We start from the raw sequence: 17,061 nt of genomic DNA, 5'->3' as shown, positions 1-17,061 counted from the left end.
CCAATTAGAATCAGTCGACCCATTTACTGGCACTGTGTCTCTCCAGATCGTTCTTCCCAGTGACCTATTCCCACCGTGGCTCCAGCTGCTGGAAATTATCGTATGTCCAGCAACAGCTGGAACAAGCCGGTTTGCTTCCCAAAGGCTGCTTTAAAGAGGAGGCAAGAAACAGGAGCCCCCAAACCAAATGCAATTTAAATTTCCCGAGCTCCTTGCCCTACTGCTTATGAAATGGTGCATAACTCCCATTGAAGGAGGATCCTTTCTATTTAGTTAAAGATTAACATTTTCCCACGACCACCACTGTGAAGGCTCTGGGGGTTTTCCCCCCTCTTCTTCTCATTTTGCAAAGGCAATAAAGAGAAAATGGTCGGTGTTTACTCTGGAAGAAACAGCCAACGCTGGGGGAAGGGAGAGACGCGTCTAGAATTGTCCAGATGCCAAGAGATCTGGAAGGCTGGCCAGTAATTATTCCTTTCCCTCGAGCCGAGCAGGAGACATATAACAGATACTCTGGCTGCGGCTGCAAGGGCCCGAAAAGGATACGGTCATTTTACAGAAGGGGAAACTGAGGCTGACTACTTTGGGCACCCCTGAAAATCTGGGGGCGATGGCGGACATGGAACTGCGGTCTCCGTCTGCAAGGGCCCAGCCGTGCTTAGTTTGAGCTGGGGTGCTCTGCACATGCTCAGGGGGCGGCGTTGTTGAGAGAGATGAGGGAACAGAAAATTGGTCAACTCTCTAAGAGTCCAGAATTAGCTCAAACACATCTCACGAAAGAGGCGATTAATTTTTCAGAGTGGTTTTCGTCTTGCGGAGCTGAGTCAAGGCTTGGCGTGGGGAGAGCGGGGTGAAATGTCCTTGCTTTGCTTGTGCGGTTTGGAAAATAGTAAACAGATTTGGCAGCGGGGGTGTGAGGTGTGGAATGTAGCGGAGCCGGCGATTCTTGGGTCCCCTTGAAACTCCTGCAGAAAAAGAAAAGAAGAAAGGCCAGCTCTCTTGCTGAGATTGCTTTTCCTCCCCCAGGGCCGTCCGCCAGGAAAATGCAGTCCACGGGAGGGCCCCTGCAAAGGGGGCGGCCCCCAACTCAGCCCCATTCATCTCTGCCCTCCCCCCAGCGACTCTGAGGTCTGCAATCCTATGCGGATTGTAAATTCACCCTGCTGGCTCTTTGGGAGTTTGCCGTGGTGGAATCTTTCCCTGGGAGACGGCCATCCCGGCCACATGCCTAGATCCCCTTGCAGGGGCAAGCATCAGCTGGTCTACTCAGAAGCAAGCCCCATTTTCCTTGATGGGGCTATGTCCTGGGGGAAGCGTGTGGCCCCAGTCCTTTGGGGGTGGCAAAAATGTCTGTCTGTCTGTCTGTCTGTCTGTCTGTCTGTCTCCTTCCCTAGAGTTGGCTTACAGATCAGTGTCCCCTGAGCATGTGCAGAGTGTCTGCACGCCTGCAGCCCTTCAACTCTGCAGTGGCCGGAGCTCTCGTTCCAGCCCAGCCCCGGGTTTTCGGGCTCCCTTTGCACAAACCCTTCCCAGCCTCAGTTTCCCCATCTGTAAAATGGGTCTGTCATGCTTCTCTCGGCCCGACCCCCACGCTGCAGGGTTCCCAGGGCGGGCACCAATCGCCAAACAACCTCTTATTCCAGAACCTTGAAAACTCCGGGGGTGGGGGGAGGGCTGGGAAATGACACACACACTGCCCTCTGCACCTGCTCAGAGGCAACGTGCACCCCAAGTGCGTTCAGGGGCGCGCAGCTCTGGAGCGCCAAAACAGCCTCTTATTCCAAACCCATGGGAGGGGCGACCCCCCTATCCTTCCCTCTGCACCTGGAGGGGGAGACCCCTCCCCTGCCCTCTGCACCCGCTCAGAGGCCCCGTCGCCTCCGCAGCCTCCGCTGGGCGCCGCCCGAGCGTGCTCAAAAAGAGGACCGAGCTCGCCAAGCGCGCTCCAGTGCGTAAAAGCCGGAGCCGGGCGGCTCCATCGCTCCCCGCCTCCCTTGCAGCAAGGGGCGGACCTCGCGCGCTCTACATAAGGCCCTTCTCGGGGCTGCCGGGCTCATTCGCTCTCCTCCGCCTCAGCCGTTTCGGGATCGCCCCCCTTTCTGCCGACTCTCTCGCGCTCCCTCGCCCGGCCTCGCCAATGCGCCTGGCGGAGATGATCAAGAAGATGGGTCCCAGCCAGGCGGAGCTGAGCATCCCGGCCAAGAACTGCTACCGGATGGTCATCCTGGGCTCCTCCAAGGTGGGCAAGACGGCCATCGTGTCCCGCTTCCTCACCGGCCGCTTCGACGACCAGTACACCCCCACCATCGAGGACTTCCACCGCAAGTTTTACAGCATCCGCGGGGAGGTCTACCAGTTGGACATCCTGGACACGTCCGGCAACCACCCGTTCCCGGCCATGAGGCGCCTCTCCATCCTCACAGGTGAGACCTGGTGAAGAAAAGGCAGGTTAAGAGGAGCAACCACCTTCTTAAACTCCTGCTCCCTGCAGCTCAGAACTAAAAGTGATGCCTGGCCCAACAGGTCGGCTAGGTTTTCTTGAAAACCTCCCTTCCCTGTTGGACCGGAGGGGTGGATGCGTTTGGTTCTTTCCGCCCGCTTCTGTTAGCATAGCCGCTGTTGCAAAGGCACCCTAAGTGCCTGGCTGGTTTCTCCGGGCTTACTCCCAAGTAGGCTTGCGAGAGCTTTCCCAAAGGGTCTGAAAGGCACATCTGTGCAGAGTTTGACATGAACTTGGTGGGATCCGGCGGCTTCAGGCTGGTGTCGCCCTGCAGAGACTTGCAATGGTTAAAAGGCTCGACTTGAGTCGTCTGTATTTTTTTTTTGAAGGGGGAAAGGTTGCCCCAAACCCGCCAGAAAGGCTTTGCAGCTCGCCTGCGAAGCGATCCCTCTTGGAAAGCCAACTCCGTTTTTGAACCGGCTGCAAACAAATTGCACTTCAATGAGGCGCTTGCAATTCAGTTCGGCGTTTGCAGTTGCAATGCCAAGGAGCCGAGAGGGAGAAAGGAGGTGATTTATGGGCAAGGAAATGCAGCACAGGGATTGCAAAGTGTGTCGTTTTGGGGAGAAATCCCCTTGCGTGGCCTCTTTGCAACCCCCCCCCCCCAAATGTAGGAAGCCCCCTTAAAATGCCCCTATCTGCAGAATCAACCAGTTGAAACCTGGGAACATGCAACCTTTCTCTAGACCAAAATTAAAATATTTTCGGAGAGTAGTCGTGTTGGTCTGCTAGATTCGAATCCAGAGCGGAGAGCTTCTACCCTGCAGGTCTTGCTGCTCTTCAAGGCGCTTCTGGACTTGAATTGAGCTAAATCTGATTTTTTTTCCTGGGCTCAGGGACGGAAGGTTGTTCTTCTGGCCGAGGTCTAACCCTGCCTCTCTCTGTCCTCTTCTCCCCTTTTCCAGGAGACGTTTTCATTCTGGTCTTCAGCCTGGACAACCGCGACTCCTTCGAAGAGGTCCAGCGCCTGAAGCGCCAAATTGTGGAGACCAAGTCCTGCTTGAAGAACAAAACCAAGGAGAACGTGGAGGTCCCCCTGGTCATCTGCGGCAACAAGGGAGACCGGGATTTCTACCGGGAGGTCGACCCCCGGGAGATAGAGCAGCTGGTGGGCCCGGACCCCAAGAAGTGTGCCTACTTCGAGATCTCGGCCAAGAAGAACAGCAGCCTGGACCAGATGTTCCAGGCCCTCTTCGCCATGGCCAAGCTGCCCAGCGAGATGAGCCCGGACCTCCACCGCAAAGTCTCCGTCCAGTACTGTGACCTCCTGCAGAAGAAAGCCCTCAAGAGCAAGAAACTGCTCAAGGAAGGGGCCCGGGAGGCCGGCAGGGAAGCCTACGGCGTCGTGGCCCCCTTTGCCCGCCGCCCCAGCGTGCACAGCGACCTCATGTACATCCGGGAGAAGGCCATTCGAGGCGGGCAGGCCAAGGACAAAGAGCGATGCGTGATCAGCTAGGCCGGCTTGTGTGTTGCCCCTGGCTGTTTGGCTGCTCAGACTCTGCTGCCCGTGGGGTGGCCCCCGCCTTGTGCCAAGGGTTAGCATCGCCCACCCCTGGGGGGGGGGGGGGCTACTGTGCCTCCGACCTCCTCCTGTTTGACACGGGGATCTCTTTTTCATCTGTCCCCTGGTTTTGGAGGAAGGGGTGCCGAGACTTGCAGGGACACGCCCTGGCACAAGAGGAGACTTTGGACTGGCGGTGGAGAGGTCTTCTGGAGAGGAAGACCCACGCAGAAAAGGGACTATGCCTTCTGAGCCTCTTATTTTCCATAAGACTTCAGGTTGTGGGGAGATCGGGGCCTGGAGGGAGGGACTGTGCCCCGGAGAGCGAAACCAGCCCACCCGGACTGCTGAAGGTGGCGCCTGTCTGTCTCTAGCGTTTGTGTGCTGTTGGGAAGCACTTTGACAAGAAAACCTGTTTGCTGCGGAAAATATTTAGCAAAACTCTCTGCTCCCTTTCCCCCTCCCCCAGTTGCGGGAACGAAGGGGGATTAGGTGGGTGGGCACGTTTTCTTGTGTTTACATTTGTCTTTGTCTGTCTTGATTTGTCTCTTTTTTTTCTTGCAAAAGAAAAACCTGACCTTTTTGGGAAAACACGGGCACTTTACATGCGGAGTATTTTGGTCCCCGGACCCGAACAAAAACGCAGAGCATCAGTGGTTCTGGTGTGTGCGACTGTTGTCTGTTTTTTTGTTATATTTTTCTACAAAAATGATAATAAAACACTTTTTGAACTATTACAGTCTCAGTTTGGCTTTTGGTGTGACTCTCGAGTGTGCTTGCGAAATAGTGTTGAAGGTAAACGGGGCAAAGATATCATGGTAGCGTTAAGTTCATAGGACTCTTCTCTCCCATTTTTCAAGATTAGTTATTTTCTGAGGGGATCCCACCCCCCCACCCCCAAATCTCCAAGAGGCAGTAGGGCTCAGTGGTTATGGTGCTGGGTTTGATTTAAAGAGGGAGGTGTCAGGAGCTGAAATAGTGGTTGCACTAACATTGCATGATGCTTCTCTCCCCCCCCCCCTTCCAGAAAAATAAATTTATTTATTTACTTTGGATTTATATCCAGCTCCTCCCCAAAGGGCTCTGGGTGGGTCACAACACAATTCAGACATTCCATTTTAAAGGACCCTCCAAAAGTATTGGGGGCAACACGGCCTAGTAGGTTGGATGCTGCCTTTGACTTGAGGGCGGCCGGACAGGAAGCGTGGTTCCCTGTGCCTCTTCATCTCAGCAAAATTGTGAAGGGGAGTTGCAGTTGCGTTTGTGTTGACATAATCCCGCAACTCTCTTCTGGGGTGTGTTTTGCAGATCCGAGCTGTTTCCCTGCCAAAACAGTTGAGTGATGCCCACGAGTGTAATCTCGCAATGCTTGCTCACAATAATTTCAAAAGGGGGAATTTCACATTTTAAAAAAAATACAATTGCAACATTCGGGCAGAGGGTCGTCCTATTGAACCTAGTTGCCTGTGGTGGCTAGTCAGGAACATACAAATTGGGGCCACCTACACTTTGTTCCTGTCTGTTCCTCAACAGATATACTGCTCCTGTCCATGGCGTTTCTGCTCAATTTTTGCAGCTAATGAACATTAATGATCCGAGTCCTGCATAATGTTCCATTTATGACAGGGGTTTCTTTTGTTCCTCCTCCTCCCCAGAAACGTTACCCAGAGAGGATTTATATTGACAATTAATGGCTCTAAATTTAGCACAAAGCCGGGATGGGGGTGGGTGGAGCTGAGCAAACTGCAAAGATTCCCTCATGGGACACAAGTTTATCCCATGTCCAGACAATGCACAGAGCTTAAATATGACATATTCTGGGACGCTGGCCAAAAGGATGAAAGTAAACACGGAGCCACAGAAGACAACATACAATTTTCTATTTAAAAAAAAGACGAACACAAAACAGCAAACAAAAAAATGTAGTTTCCACAAATTATCTCACTTGAGCCTAGTGTAGCATGCATGCCTTCATCCTGTGCAAAACTCTTTGTAGAATCATAGTGTTGGAAGAGACCCTGAGGGCCATCTAGTGCAACCCCCTTCAACGCAGGAACACACAATCAAAGCACTTTTGACAGATGGCCATCCAGCCTCTCTTTAAAAACGTCCAAACAAGGAGACTCCACCACCCTTCAAGGTAGTGCATTCCACTGTCGATTAGCCCTTATTGTCAGGATGTTTTTCCTAATGTTTAGGTGGGATCTCTTTTCTTTCACCTTGAATCCATGACTCCTGGTCCTAATCTCTGAAGAAGCAGAAAACAAGCTTGCTCCCTCAACCAACATGACATCCCTTCAGATATCTACACATGGCTATCATGTCACCTCTTAACCTTCTCTTCACCAAACTGAACATCCCCAGCTCCCTCAGTCTCTCCTCGTAGGGCCTGGATTCCAGACCTTTGACCATTTTGGTTGCCCTCCTGTGGACCCGTTCCAGCTTGTCAATATCCTTCTTGTGTATCTAATCTGGAGGAACTGGGTTTGATTCCCTGCTCTGCCGCCTGAGCTGTGCAGGCTTATCTGGGGAATTCAGATTAGCCTGTGCACTCCCACACATGCCAGCTGGGTGACCTTGGGCTAGTCACAGCTTCTCGGAGCTCTCTCGGCCCCACCTACCTCACAGGGTGTTTGTTGTGAGGGGGGAAGGGCAAGGAGATTGTCAGCCCCTTTGAGTCTCCTGCAGGAGAGAAAGGGGGGATATAAATCCAAACTCTTCTTCTTCTTCTTGAATTGCAGTGCCCAGAACTGTACACAATATTCCTAACCAATGCAGAATAGAGAGGTACAATCACATCTCTCAATCTAGACTCTATACTTCAGATTGGATATCTCCTTTTTTAATTCCATATTTTAATATAGATATTCAGATATTATATATTACACTGCAAGGCAGAGCTGTTCCCGCCAGGTCAGTGCTGGCAATCTTTGCGGTCTCTCTTTTTCCTTGTTATTTTGGCCTCCCCTGTTACGCTGTTTCAGGGAGATGTGTTGGTGTATGGGGTCGGGGGGGCGGGGTCATTTCAGCCTTTGATTTTGAATGGCACTAACACGGACTCTTCTTACTGATCTTGTGGTGTAATATATTTTATAGGACTGTGTGCTGCCCTGAGCAGGTCTACAAATCAATCGGTCAAGTAAATAAATATTTCCTTTTTGCACCTTGGCTGGAAATACCCTACTTGGCTGGTCCTGGTGCTCTGGAGTTGCAGTGAGAGAGATGTACAAACTGCCAGGTAGTCCTAATCTTGGGGAGGGCAAGGAGATCCCTGGCCCAGGTTCGATCCCCGGCTCCTCCAGTTAAAAGTATCCAGTGGTGGGTTATTCGAAAAGTCCTTGTCTGAGGCCCCGGACAGCCACTACCAGTCAGAGCCGGAAATGCTCTTCTATTCTGACTCAGTAGGAGGCAGCGTCTTGTGTCCATCTATGCAAGAACGTAAGCCGTGTTCAGCCAACATGGAGTGTCGGACTGTGCCCCGGGAGACCCAGGTTAAAATCCCTCCACAGCCTTGAAGCCAGTCGCTCATTTTCATCTGAGCCTACCTCGCAGGATTGGTGGAAGGGAGAATTGCGTACAAGCGTCTTACAGGAAGCAACTCGAATGAATTTGGTTTCCGCTCCACTTTTCCCCCCAAAGTGGCTCACAGAATTCTCCTCTGTTCCATGTTAGCCGCCCTCCAAACCCTCTCCTCCCAACCTGGAGCTGGCCTACCTTGCAGGTTTGTTGCGAAGACAGCAGGGAAGGGAGAATTGCACACACAGCCAGCCCCAAGTGCCTAACAGGAGCCTGGCAAACCCTAATAAGAAATGGCTAGCTTTGTGTCCAAATGTTCTGGGAAGGTTAGCTCTTGGTGGCTATCGGTTCTGAAGCTCAAATGGAACCTCCACGTCCAAGAGCAGTCTATCTCCAAATATCAGTTGCAGGAGAGGGGCATTGGCTTTTGCCCCTGTCTCTGAGCCATCTAGTTGGCAAGCAGGGCGCTGAAGGAGTCAGACCTTCCGGAGCCACCGGAGTTCTTTTGAAGCCGGCGACAAAGGGTGTCCTGCTGTCCCGCGGTGGCTTTGAGGGCCTCGTTGAACTCCAAAAAGGGCCAGATAGCAATCTGAGAACGAAAGCGGCACGAGCTGCCCCGTTCCAGCCACCAGGAATGTAATGTTGGCCCAGTGACAGAACCTCTTTGCTTTTCATAATATGCAGGAGGCCACGCCAGGATTCGAAGGTTTTGTAGCCCCAAGCAAGGTCTGATACGTTCGTGGGGGAGCTATCCACGTCCACGCCGAGGTATGGGACGTTCTCTGCCTCGCTGACACAGGTACCGATTGGGATGCCAGCCAGGGCCCCGTGATATTCTGGCACCCCTTCATTGTTTCACCCCCCCCCCACTGAAACCTTCAAGGGTTCGTGTGCCATTCGTCCCCCCAATCTTTCCCAGTGTGGGCTAACAACACCTGTCCTTTTGACAAGGGTACGCAACAAGAACCTTTGAACACCTGCTGTCGGGGCTGCGTTCTGCTCTGCAGGCTGGGAGCTTGTGCAAAAATCAAACCGGCTCCCACCGTTCCCGTCATCAAATCGGCTCTGCCAAATTTTCTAGGGACCTGAAAGACATTCGGAGCAGGACAAAGGGTGCGTGCAGGAAAGGGAAACTCAGTGACCCATTCTTTCTGCCTCCCTCCGCACCCAACGTTCCGGTAATCCACGGCACCTTTCCCGCCCAGGCTGCGTAAGAAAACAACACGATGGGGCATTCTGTGTCTTTGGGCCTGAGCCAATGTCCTGTACTCCTTTGCACAAGAGTTGCGACGCAAATCCTGCGCGATCCAACCTCGGCTGGGTAAATCGTCGACGTCGTTGTGGGGTGTCACGGAGTTCAGGTATCCCGCTCGAGATATTGCATCAACCAGCCTGCCTCTGTTGTGACCTTTAAACGAAGGCTAAGAAAAGAGCCGGCCCTTTGCTCTGGTGCCAAAAGGACCAAAATTACGGGATAGTGGAGAACAGGGTTGGGCCCCATTGTTTCGGGCCGGCTCCCCGCCCCGCGCCTTACGTGGGCAAGTCAGTCACCTGCTCCGGTGACTGAGTTCGAGAGAGCCGTTCGTTCTCCATCCTGCTTTCAAAATGCACTGCAAATGCTTTTTTTAATAATGCCAGGACTTTTTCATAGAATCATGGAAGAGACCCCAAGGGCCATCCAGTCCAACCCCCTGCAATGCAGGAACACACAATCAAAGCACTCCTGATGGATGGCCATCCAGCCTCTCTGCAAAAACCTCCACAGAAGGAGAGTCCACCACACTCCGAGGTAGTGAACTCCACTATCGAACAGCCCTGACTGTCAGGAAGTTCTTCCTAATGTTTAGGTGGAATCTCTTTTCCTTCACCTTGAACTCATGACTCCTGGTCCTAGTCTCTGGAGCAACAGAAAACAAGCTTGACCCCTCTTTGACATGACAAACCTTCAAATCAAGGCTATCATGTCACCTCTTAACCTTCTCTTCTCCAGACTAAACATCCCCAGCTCCCTGAGCCTCTCCTCGTAGGGCAGTGATGGCGAACCTTTTCGAGACCGAGTGCCCAAACTGCAACCCAAAACCCACTTATTTATCACAAAGTGCCAACTCGTCAATTTAACCTGAAAACTGAGGTTTTCGTTTAGAAAAAACAGTTGGCTCTGATATGTGTGTTACTCGGGAGTAAGCTTGGTGGTAGTCGGTGGCTTTGCTTTGAGGAAGCCGTGCAACTCTTCCAACGGGTGAATCACGACCCTATGGGGGTTTACTCAGAAGCAAGCCCCATTGCCAGCAACTGAGCTTACTCCCAGGTAAAGGATCGCGCTTTAGTTCTTTGCATGAAAATCAGTGGGGTTTAACAGTGCTTAACAGGGTTACCTACCCTGCTTCCCCAAAACTAGGTCTTAGGTTTAATGCTAATAATTGAGCCCAGCGGCCCAGGGTAGCCTAGATGGTTGGGGGGGGGGGGGCACTCTGTTTGCGCGTGCCCACAGAGAGGGCTCTGAGTGCCACCTTTGGCACCCGTGCCATAGGTTCGCCACCACTGTCGTAGGGCATGGATTCCAGACCTTTGACCATTTTGGTTGCCCTCCTCTGGACCTGATCCATTTGCCAATATCCTTCTTGAAGTGCGGTGCCCAGAACTGCACACAATATTCCAGGTGAGATCCAACCAACGCAAAATAGAGAGGTACAATTACATCCCTCGATCTAGACACTACACCCCTCTTGATACAGCCCCAAATCGCATCTGAGGTATTAGCTGCCCCTCCTAATTTGGCATAATCTGTAAATTTGATTAGAGCAGGGGTCTTCGAACTATGGCCCTCCAGATGTTCACAGACTACAATTCCCATGAGCCCTACCACTTGGCCATGCTGGCAGGGGCTGATGGGAATTGTAGTCCATGAACATCTGGAGGGCCATAGTTTGAAGACCCCTGGATTAGACAATCTGCACTGCAATCTCGCCCCTCGAGTCATCCTACATTTCCGAAGCCAAGCGTGGCTCGATAGGGAGCCAAACATCGTATCGGAAGGATGGACGTGAAAGCAACCGGCCTGCCAAGGGGATGACATTTATGGGCTTTTGAAGAGATGTTTTGCTGAAAGAGATAGGGAAGAGGTCAACGGCTGCCCAGAATCCCTGCACGGATTTATACCAGTGCACTAAAATAATTCTGCAAGGTGCTCCCAGGTATATTTACGACTTAATGTGGGCCATTTCCAGTCAAAGAGTTCCCAGTGACCCGGTGTTTGGGTGGTGGAAAATTTCTGGATTGACAGTCAATATGTCAACATTGAGGTGTGTCATTCCATTCATGCAAATAAAGTTTCTCGGGCTGGCCGTTCCTTAAGCCCTAGCTCTGAGTTTTGACCTCCGTGGACTCTTGGGTTATTAAAGGGGACCAACCCAAGATCTAACTTGGGGGTGGGGGGCCTCAGGAGGGGTAGCTTGGCATCCAGAAAATCCCAGGTTTGAATCCCGGCATTTCCAGTTAAAAAGATAAGGGTAGATCTTTGCAAAGATCACCAGAGAACCATTTTGCCTTGTGATAAAATGTGTTGTTTTTGGTTAAATGCTTGAGCAGACAAGACTAACTTTAATGAACTAAGGTATTCTGATTCAGCACAAAGCAGCTTTGTGTATTCACGTTCCTGGCTCTGGGTTCAAGTCCCAGCATCTCCAGTTAAAGGGACCAGGTAAGACGTACTGTGAAAGATCTCCGCTTCAGACTAGAGAGAGCTAATCCGAGTGGACATCGGCCCTTTTCGCACAATCTTTCGAAATGCTTTCAGACAGGAAATAAGACATTTCCTCTGTGGAATTCTGCACGTTTCCCACCACCACCACCCCCCCCAGTGGCTGTGGAAAAGTTTTATTTCCAGCCCAGAAAACGTTTTTATCTGAATCCCCTTTTAAAACGATGCTTCGGTTTGAAACGTTTCCGAGACGTCTTCCCTTGATGTGCGGGCACATTTAAATCATTTTCTTTCCCGCTACGGTTTATTTTCGCCATTTCTGTTTTTGGTTAAATCTTCAAACCATCAAATACACCAATACATAACCTTATATAAAGACTTGGCCACTGTGCCCTCGGGGAAAAGATTGTAAAATAGGGTGAGCCGCGGTTACTAAGTCCAGGGTTACAAAACAATAAAATGTGTTAGTTTGGGGTTTGTTTGTTTTTAAAGTAAAGGCGTTGACTGAGACACAGAGATCAGGGAGGATTCGTTTGGGTAGCTTTTTGCATTTGTTTGGTAAGCTTTTACACTTTTCCCTTTAGAACTCTCTGGAAAATGAATTGAATTCCAAACATATTGCCTTCTTAAAAAGCAGATTTCCCTGGTTAGCTCTTCTCTGTTTTTTTGTAATTGTCAGAAGCATCAAGAGCCATTTTCTTTGTTCTTGTGATAAAATCCAATCAAGCACCCGGCCGCACTGGAGTTTTTGTCCCTCTGAAAACTCAATAAGCCTCTTTACGTTTTTAATAGTAGACTTTACATTATGTATTTTTAATTTTTTTCCCTTTGAAAGGTTGCATAGCCGAGTTGGGTCGAAACATGGAAAAGCATATTGCCAAACTATCTCTGCTTAGCAAGCAAGGCAAAGAATGGATTGCAACCTCTGCATTTAATATTTTTATTTGAACCATCCTGCCAACAGGAAGTGTTCACTAAAAAAAGGAACTCCAAAATTCATACAGACATGTCTAAATAGAGGGCTTCCTGCCATTTCTCCCAGGAATCAGGACCAAAAGTCCGTTCTAAATTTTAGCCCCATTTTTTTCTCTGTACTGATATCTAAGTTTCCAATGGGTTTCTTTTCTACAGGTCAACGTTTGCGTTCACTCGTTTTCCCCTTTAAAGACTCACACAACCAATTTTTACACGCAGCAATATCAGAACTGTTCTGGCCCGCCTCACTGTCAAAACAAAACCCTCGCTCATTTTTTTTAAAAACAACACATCACTCCCCACTTATGGAAATAAAGCCCCGCAGGATACAAATTAGCTTTCTAGGTGCGAGGAATATTCTTACACACCGACTCCTCCCTGTGATAAAAACCAGCTTCACGTTGCTGCAGAGACAACCCAAGACAGAACATTATGGCAAATGTCAAGTATATCTATGCTCTGGTCACATCACAGTCTGATTTGGAACGAGGGGTGCAACTGTTCACACAAGCTCGGCTGACCCTATTCCTTCGGGATCTCGAACATGCACAGGCTCTTATATTTCTGCAGCAATTCGCTCTTTGTCCGGACTTGCTCGCGGAGGCTCTGGAGCTGCTCCTGCTGCCGCTCGGGGCTCACGCCGATGCCCTGCATGCTCTTGATCAATTTCCGCATCTCCACAAACTTGTTCCGCAGTTCGTTCAGCACCTGGTGGACATCCTGGCTGTCTTTGTCCATGCTGGAAAGAAGGACACGAAAAGGTTTAATACCATCAGCTGGGCCGCTGTTCCCTTGGCGGAGTGCCTTTGGAGTTCGGCCACGACAACTCAGCAGGGACGTGCCCCACAAAGACACCGGAAACAATAATTTCCCTGGGAAAGTATTACACCGTGTGGGTCAGTGTATGTTTTTAACAGGAAGCCAGGGGTCAACGGGAGAGTGGGCAGAGGAAAGATAGTTGTGAATCTCTTGCGTTGTGGAGGGGGTGGACAAAATTCGCCCTTGTGGCCCTGTCCTTCTCGAAAGCCCCTTCCGCACATGCAGAATAACGCACTTCCAATCCGCTTTGAAGCTGGATTTTACTGTGTGGAAGAGCAAAATCCACTTTCAAACAACTGTGAAAGTGGATTGAATGTGCATTATTCTGCATGTGCGGAAGGGGCCTTAGTTTCGATCTTACTCCCGCCTGCCCTGCTGATTTTTCAGTTTCGTTTAGCTAGATTTGCATCCAGTAGGACCTTAGAAACCAACAAGCTGTGAGCTTTCAAGGGACAAAACTTCCTCTCCCTTGACACTTTTATTAAAATTTGAGACTTTTCAAATGTGTCAATAATAACAGCAAAAGTAGGAAGAGAACAATGAGGCCAGTACAGAAACAGAAAACAGATATTATCTCAGATGCATTTCTGGGAACTGAGAGAGCCAAAGTAATTGTGCCGGACCAAGTGCTATAAAACCATCACCCGATCAACGTATTTTACAGGAAAAGAACAGTATTTTCCAAAACAATTTTAAAAAGAGAAACAGACTCTATTAAAAGGGAGATCATAATAAAAAAGCATTAATGTGTTATGACCATAGTTATTTTCTAAGGCTTTTCTTACCAAATAAAAGTCCTAATATCAAATTATTAGGAAAAAGAACGCATTGAGCTAAGGGCGTCTCCCGTTTCAGATTTCCAGACGGAAACCGGAGGATTGATGTCTCATCCTTGATTTCACCGGAATCCTATTTTTAGGTTTCTCTAGAAAGTGTCTACATGCATCAAACTTCCGGTTCTCGGGAGCAGAAGTTATCCTAATTATTTTCTGGACAGCAAAGAAATGCCTTGGCCAATTGTAGGAGGGAGTTTTGCTTATAGCGATGGAGTACAGCGATGGAGGTATAGCAATACCTTTCCTAGCATCCTTTTAAGAAGAAGTGGGTGGGGCTAGGTGGACTTTGTGCCCAGCGTGGATTCTGATTGGCTGTGGAAATTAAAAAGGCGTCCTTTTAAACAGAACTTCTGCAGTGTGGAAGAGGTACTATTAGAGTTATATATAACTTTGTGTCTTGATATTTTGTGATTGGCACAGCCACTGTGGTAGCCATTTTATGGTTAGCTCCGCCTCCTTTGGCAACTATTTTGCGGTTGGATCCACCTGCTTCGGCAGCCATTCTACGACGGGCACCACTGCTCTGAATCAGAATGCCCATGGGACTTCTACCCAAATTGTTTTGACACATTCCTGTAAGAAGAAGAAGAGTTTGGATTTATATCCCCCCTTTCTCTCTGTAGGAGACTCAAAGGGGCTTACAATCTCCTTGCCCTTCCCCCTCAAACTCCCTGTGAGGTAGGTGGGACTGAGAGAATTCCGAAGGACTGTGACTAGCCCAAGGTCACCCAGCTGGCGTGTGTTGGAGGGCACAGGCTAATTCCCCAGATAAGCCTCCACAGCTCAGGCGGCAGAGCGAAGAATCAAACCCAGTTCCTCCAGATTAGAATGTATCTGCTCTTAACCACTACGCCACTGCTGCTCCAACGTGACGTGATCGTCGTAACTGGACTCAATCGTGAGAAGGGAGGGGGGAAACGTGGGGGGGATGGAGGTCCCCAAACACACAGCTGGGCCTAAGACCAAACCCAGCCCAATGACTTTTGCCAAGCAAGAATCTTTTAGGAAATTCGTATGTGAGGGAATCACCTCCCTCTCCCTCCCTTCTGCTAAGGACAGAGAGAGCCCCTCCCTCTAATTTTCCTTGTATAATGGTAGATTCTTCCTGGCTTTGGAGGTTCCTTCACTTATTTTCCCCTGAGCTGTTGGATAGTAGACTCTACTGCCCCTAGGGACGGGAGATCCTCTCCCCCTGCTCACATTTTTGTAGAGTATCCAGTGCTCCTGGCTTGGGAGGCTCCTTAACCTATGGAGAGAGAGAACCTCCCTGCCTTTCTATGGAAGGGGGGGGGGGGGAAGACCTCCAGTGGAAAGATGCTTCTACCCTGGACAATTTTATTTTGCTAGAAACAGAGACATCTCCTTGCTTTTCTTTTGAAGGGTGTCCACCAGTAGACTACTCTTGCCTCTGGAAGTTCGTTATCTAGGAACAGAACCTCTCTCCACTTTTCCTGGGGGGCGAGGCACCCAGTAGTAGACTGCTCCTGGCATGGACAGAGATCTCTCCTGTTGGAGGGTGTCTGGGGGTAGACTACTGCCCTTGGGAGATTCCTCCTTGCATTGCCAAAGGCATTCATGGCCAGAATCGCAAGGGTGTTGTGGGTTTTCTGGGTTGTATGGCCGTGTTCCAGTAGCATTCTCTCCTGATGTTTTGCTGGCATCTTCAGAGGATCAGGAGAAAATGCTACTGGAACACGGCCATACAACCCGGAAAACCCACAACACCTTAATTCCTCTTTTCTTTTGCCAGGGACACAGGTGGAGCTCCTTGCTTTTCTTTGGAGGGTGTCCAGTGGTAGACTACTCCTGCCCTGGGATGCTCCTTACCTAGGGGCACAGACAGACCACCCCTGGGATGCCCAGTGGTAGACTGTCCCGGCCCTCAGGGTACTTTAACTACAGTCACACCCCTGTTGGGGGTTCTGCTTCCAGTGGTAGCCTGCTCCTGCCTGAGGAGGCTCCTCACCATTTGATGATGTCATGCACCAAGGGCAAGAACGAGGCGTCCTGCTGGTCTGGCCGCGGAGCAGGGGGTCCCGGCGGCGGGGTCGGCTGCTGCTGCGCCTGGGCGGCCGGTGGGGGTGCGGCCTGGGCGGGGGGCGGCTGGAACTTCTGCTCTGCTGGCAAGGGCTGTTGCGGTGGAGGTTGTCCGGCTGTCTCGGTGGCCTGCGGTTGAGAGGGGGGTGCGGCGGGGGGCGGGGGCTGCTGCTCCTCGGCCCGGGAGCCCCCCACGGCGGCTGTGGAGCCCGGCGCTGCCATGAGCGCGATCCTCCGCCTCCTCGGCCTGTTCTTTTACCTGCGTTAAGAAAAACAACCTGCTTAGCACCCTTTCAAGCTCTCCTTCGCTTATTAATTCTAATTCAATTCTATTTTACAAAGCAGCTGGCTTGACTCCCCTTCCCACCTTTATTCGGGTTGCATTCCAAAGGAAAGCGGGCCCGATCCCCTTCGTTTGCTTTGCTTCAAATGCATTTAAAACAAAACCCTTTTCTTGCTTTGCTCCTTGCTTTGGACTGCACTGAAAGCAACAGCCGGCTCGACCCCCTTTGTTTGCTTTTCCCGCCCTCTTCATTGCGCTGCAAGCAAAGGCTGGCTCGACCCCCCCCCCCCTCCGTTGCTTTCCTCCGCCTCATATTTGAATTGCATTTCCCCTCCCCCCGCCCCCGGCTCGCCTGTTTGCTGGAGCCCCCCCTTGCCTGCAGGCTCAGACGTTCATGTCAGCTGCCTCTTGCAAAGCCCGCCAGCCGCGCGCCCGGCTTGCATGCAAAGGAAGGAGTCGTCGGCTGCATTTGCACGTCAGGAGAGGCGGGGCTTTTGCAAAGCAGGCTCCCCCCCCATGCAAAACAGGACCGCCTACTCATGCATATGCAAACGGTCAGGCAGCATGTTGCCTGGGGAGGGGGCTACTCGCGAGTAACGTTGCAAACCCACGGGACTGGAGGGCCAGGCATTTTTGCACTGACTGGGGGATTAAAAAAAGGAACCTGTCTGGCTCTGGTGCGCACTTTAAAACTCTACGGCACCACGACTCTTAAGCAACAACAAAAGTAAACACATTATAAATAACAGCAATAAAACAATGAATAATAACACACACACGGGATCCCAAATACAATAATAGCAAGTCTCTGTAATAAAGTTATCACTTTGAAAGAGATCCACTGACTGTGCAGAAGTGAAGGGTACCAAAATAAAGGTGGAAAGGGGAGTCAAC

General features: G+C 50.7%; 2 protein-coding genes across 4 annotated transcripts; one reads left to right on the top strand and one right to left on the bottom strand.

The window, feature by feature from the left end:
* The first annotated feature begins 2,044 nt into the window (after nt 1-2,044).
* RASD1 (ras related dexamethasone induced 1) lies at nt 2,045-4,735 on the top strand. Its single transcript, XM_048495662.1, has 2 exons — nt 2,045-2,423; nt 3,406-4,735. The coding sequence occupies exons 1-2, from the start codon at nt 2,138-2,140 to the stop codon at nt 3,954-3,956; spliced, it is 837 nt and encodes a 278-aa protein (XP_048351619.1). The 5' UTR covers nt 2,045-2,137; the 3' UTR covers nt 3,957-4,735.
* A 7,408-nt stretch (nt 4,736-12,143) lies between these two features.
* On the bottom strand, nt 12,144-16,654 carry MED9 (mediator complex subunit 9). Of its 3 annotated transcripts, none has more exons than XM_048495502.1 (3): nt 16,544-16,654; nt 15,814-16,143; nt 12,144-12,931 (listed from the first exon to the last, which is right to left on the bottom strand). In XM_048495502.1, exons 2-3 carry the CDS (start codon nt 16,104-16,106, stop codon nt 12,715-12,717), a joined length of 510 nt encoding a protein of 169 aa, XP_048351459.1. In that variant the 5' UTR covers nt 16,107-16,143; nt 16,544-16,654; the 3' UTR covers nt 12,144-12,714. The 3 variants fall into 3 exon arrangements, with proteins under 3 accessions (XP_048351459.1, XP_048351458.1, XP_048351461.1); XM_048495501.1 differs by having other exon boundaries at nt 16,520-16,640; XM_048495504.1 differs by lacking the exon at nt 16,544-16,654 and adding an exon at nt 16,252-16,405.
* Between the last annotated feature and the right edge of the window lie 407 nt (nt 16,655-17,061).

Source organism: Sphaerodactylus townsendi, linkage group LG04 (genome assembly GCF_021028975.2).
Source record: "Sphaerodactylus townsendi isolate TG3544 linkage group LG04, MPM_Stown_v2.3, whole genome shotgun sequence".
In the NCBI taxonomy this organism is placed as follows: domain Eukaryota; kingdom Metazoa; phylum Chordata; class Lepidosauria; order Squamata; family Sphaerodactylidae; genus Sphaerodactylus; species Sphaerodactylus townsendi.
The sequence above is the reverse complement of the archived record's forward strand: the minus strand, read 5'-3'. Positions and strand labels throughout refer to the sequence as shown.

Excerpts from the sequence above, each read along its gene's own strand:
- RASD1 (XM_048495662.1), top strand. The coding sequence starts at position 2,138 with ATGCGCCTGGCGGAGATGATCAAGAAGATGGGTCCCAGCCAGGCGGAG. Across the intron at positions 2,424-3,405 it reads GCGCCTCTCCATCCTCACAG|GAGACGTTTTCATTCTGGTC; the intron begins GTGAGACCTGGT and ends CCCCTTTTCCAG.
- MED9 (XM_048495502.1), bottom strand. The coding sequence starts at position 16,106 with ATGGCAGCGCCGGGCTCCACAGCCGCCGTGGGGGGCTCCCGGGCCGAG. Across the intron at positions 12,932-15,813 it reads GTGCATGACATCATCAAATG|CATGGACAAAGACAGCCAGG; the intron begins GTGAGGAGCCTC and ends CCTTCTTTCCAG.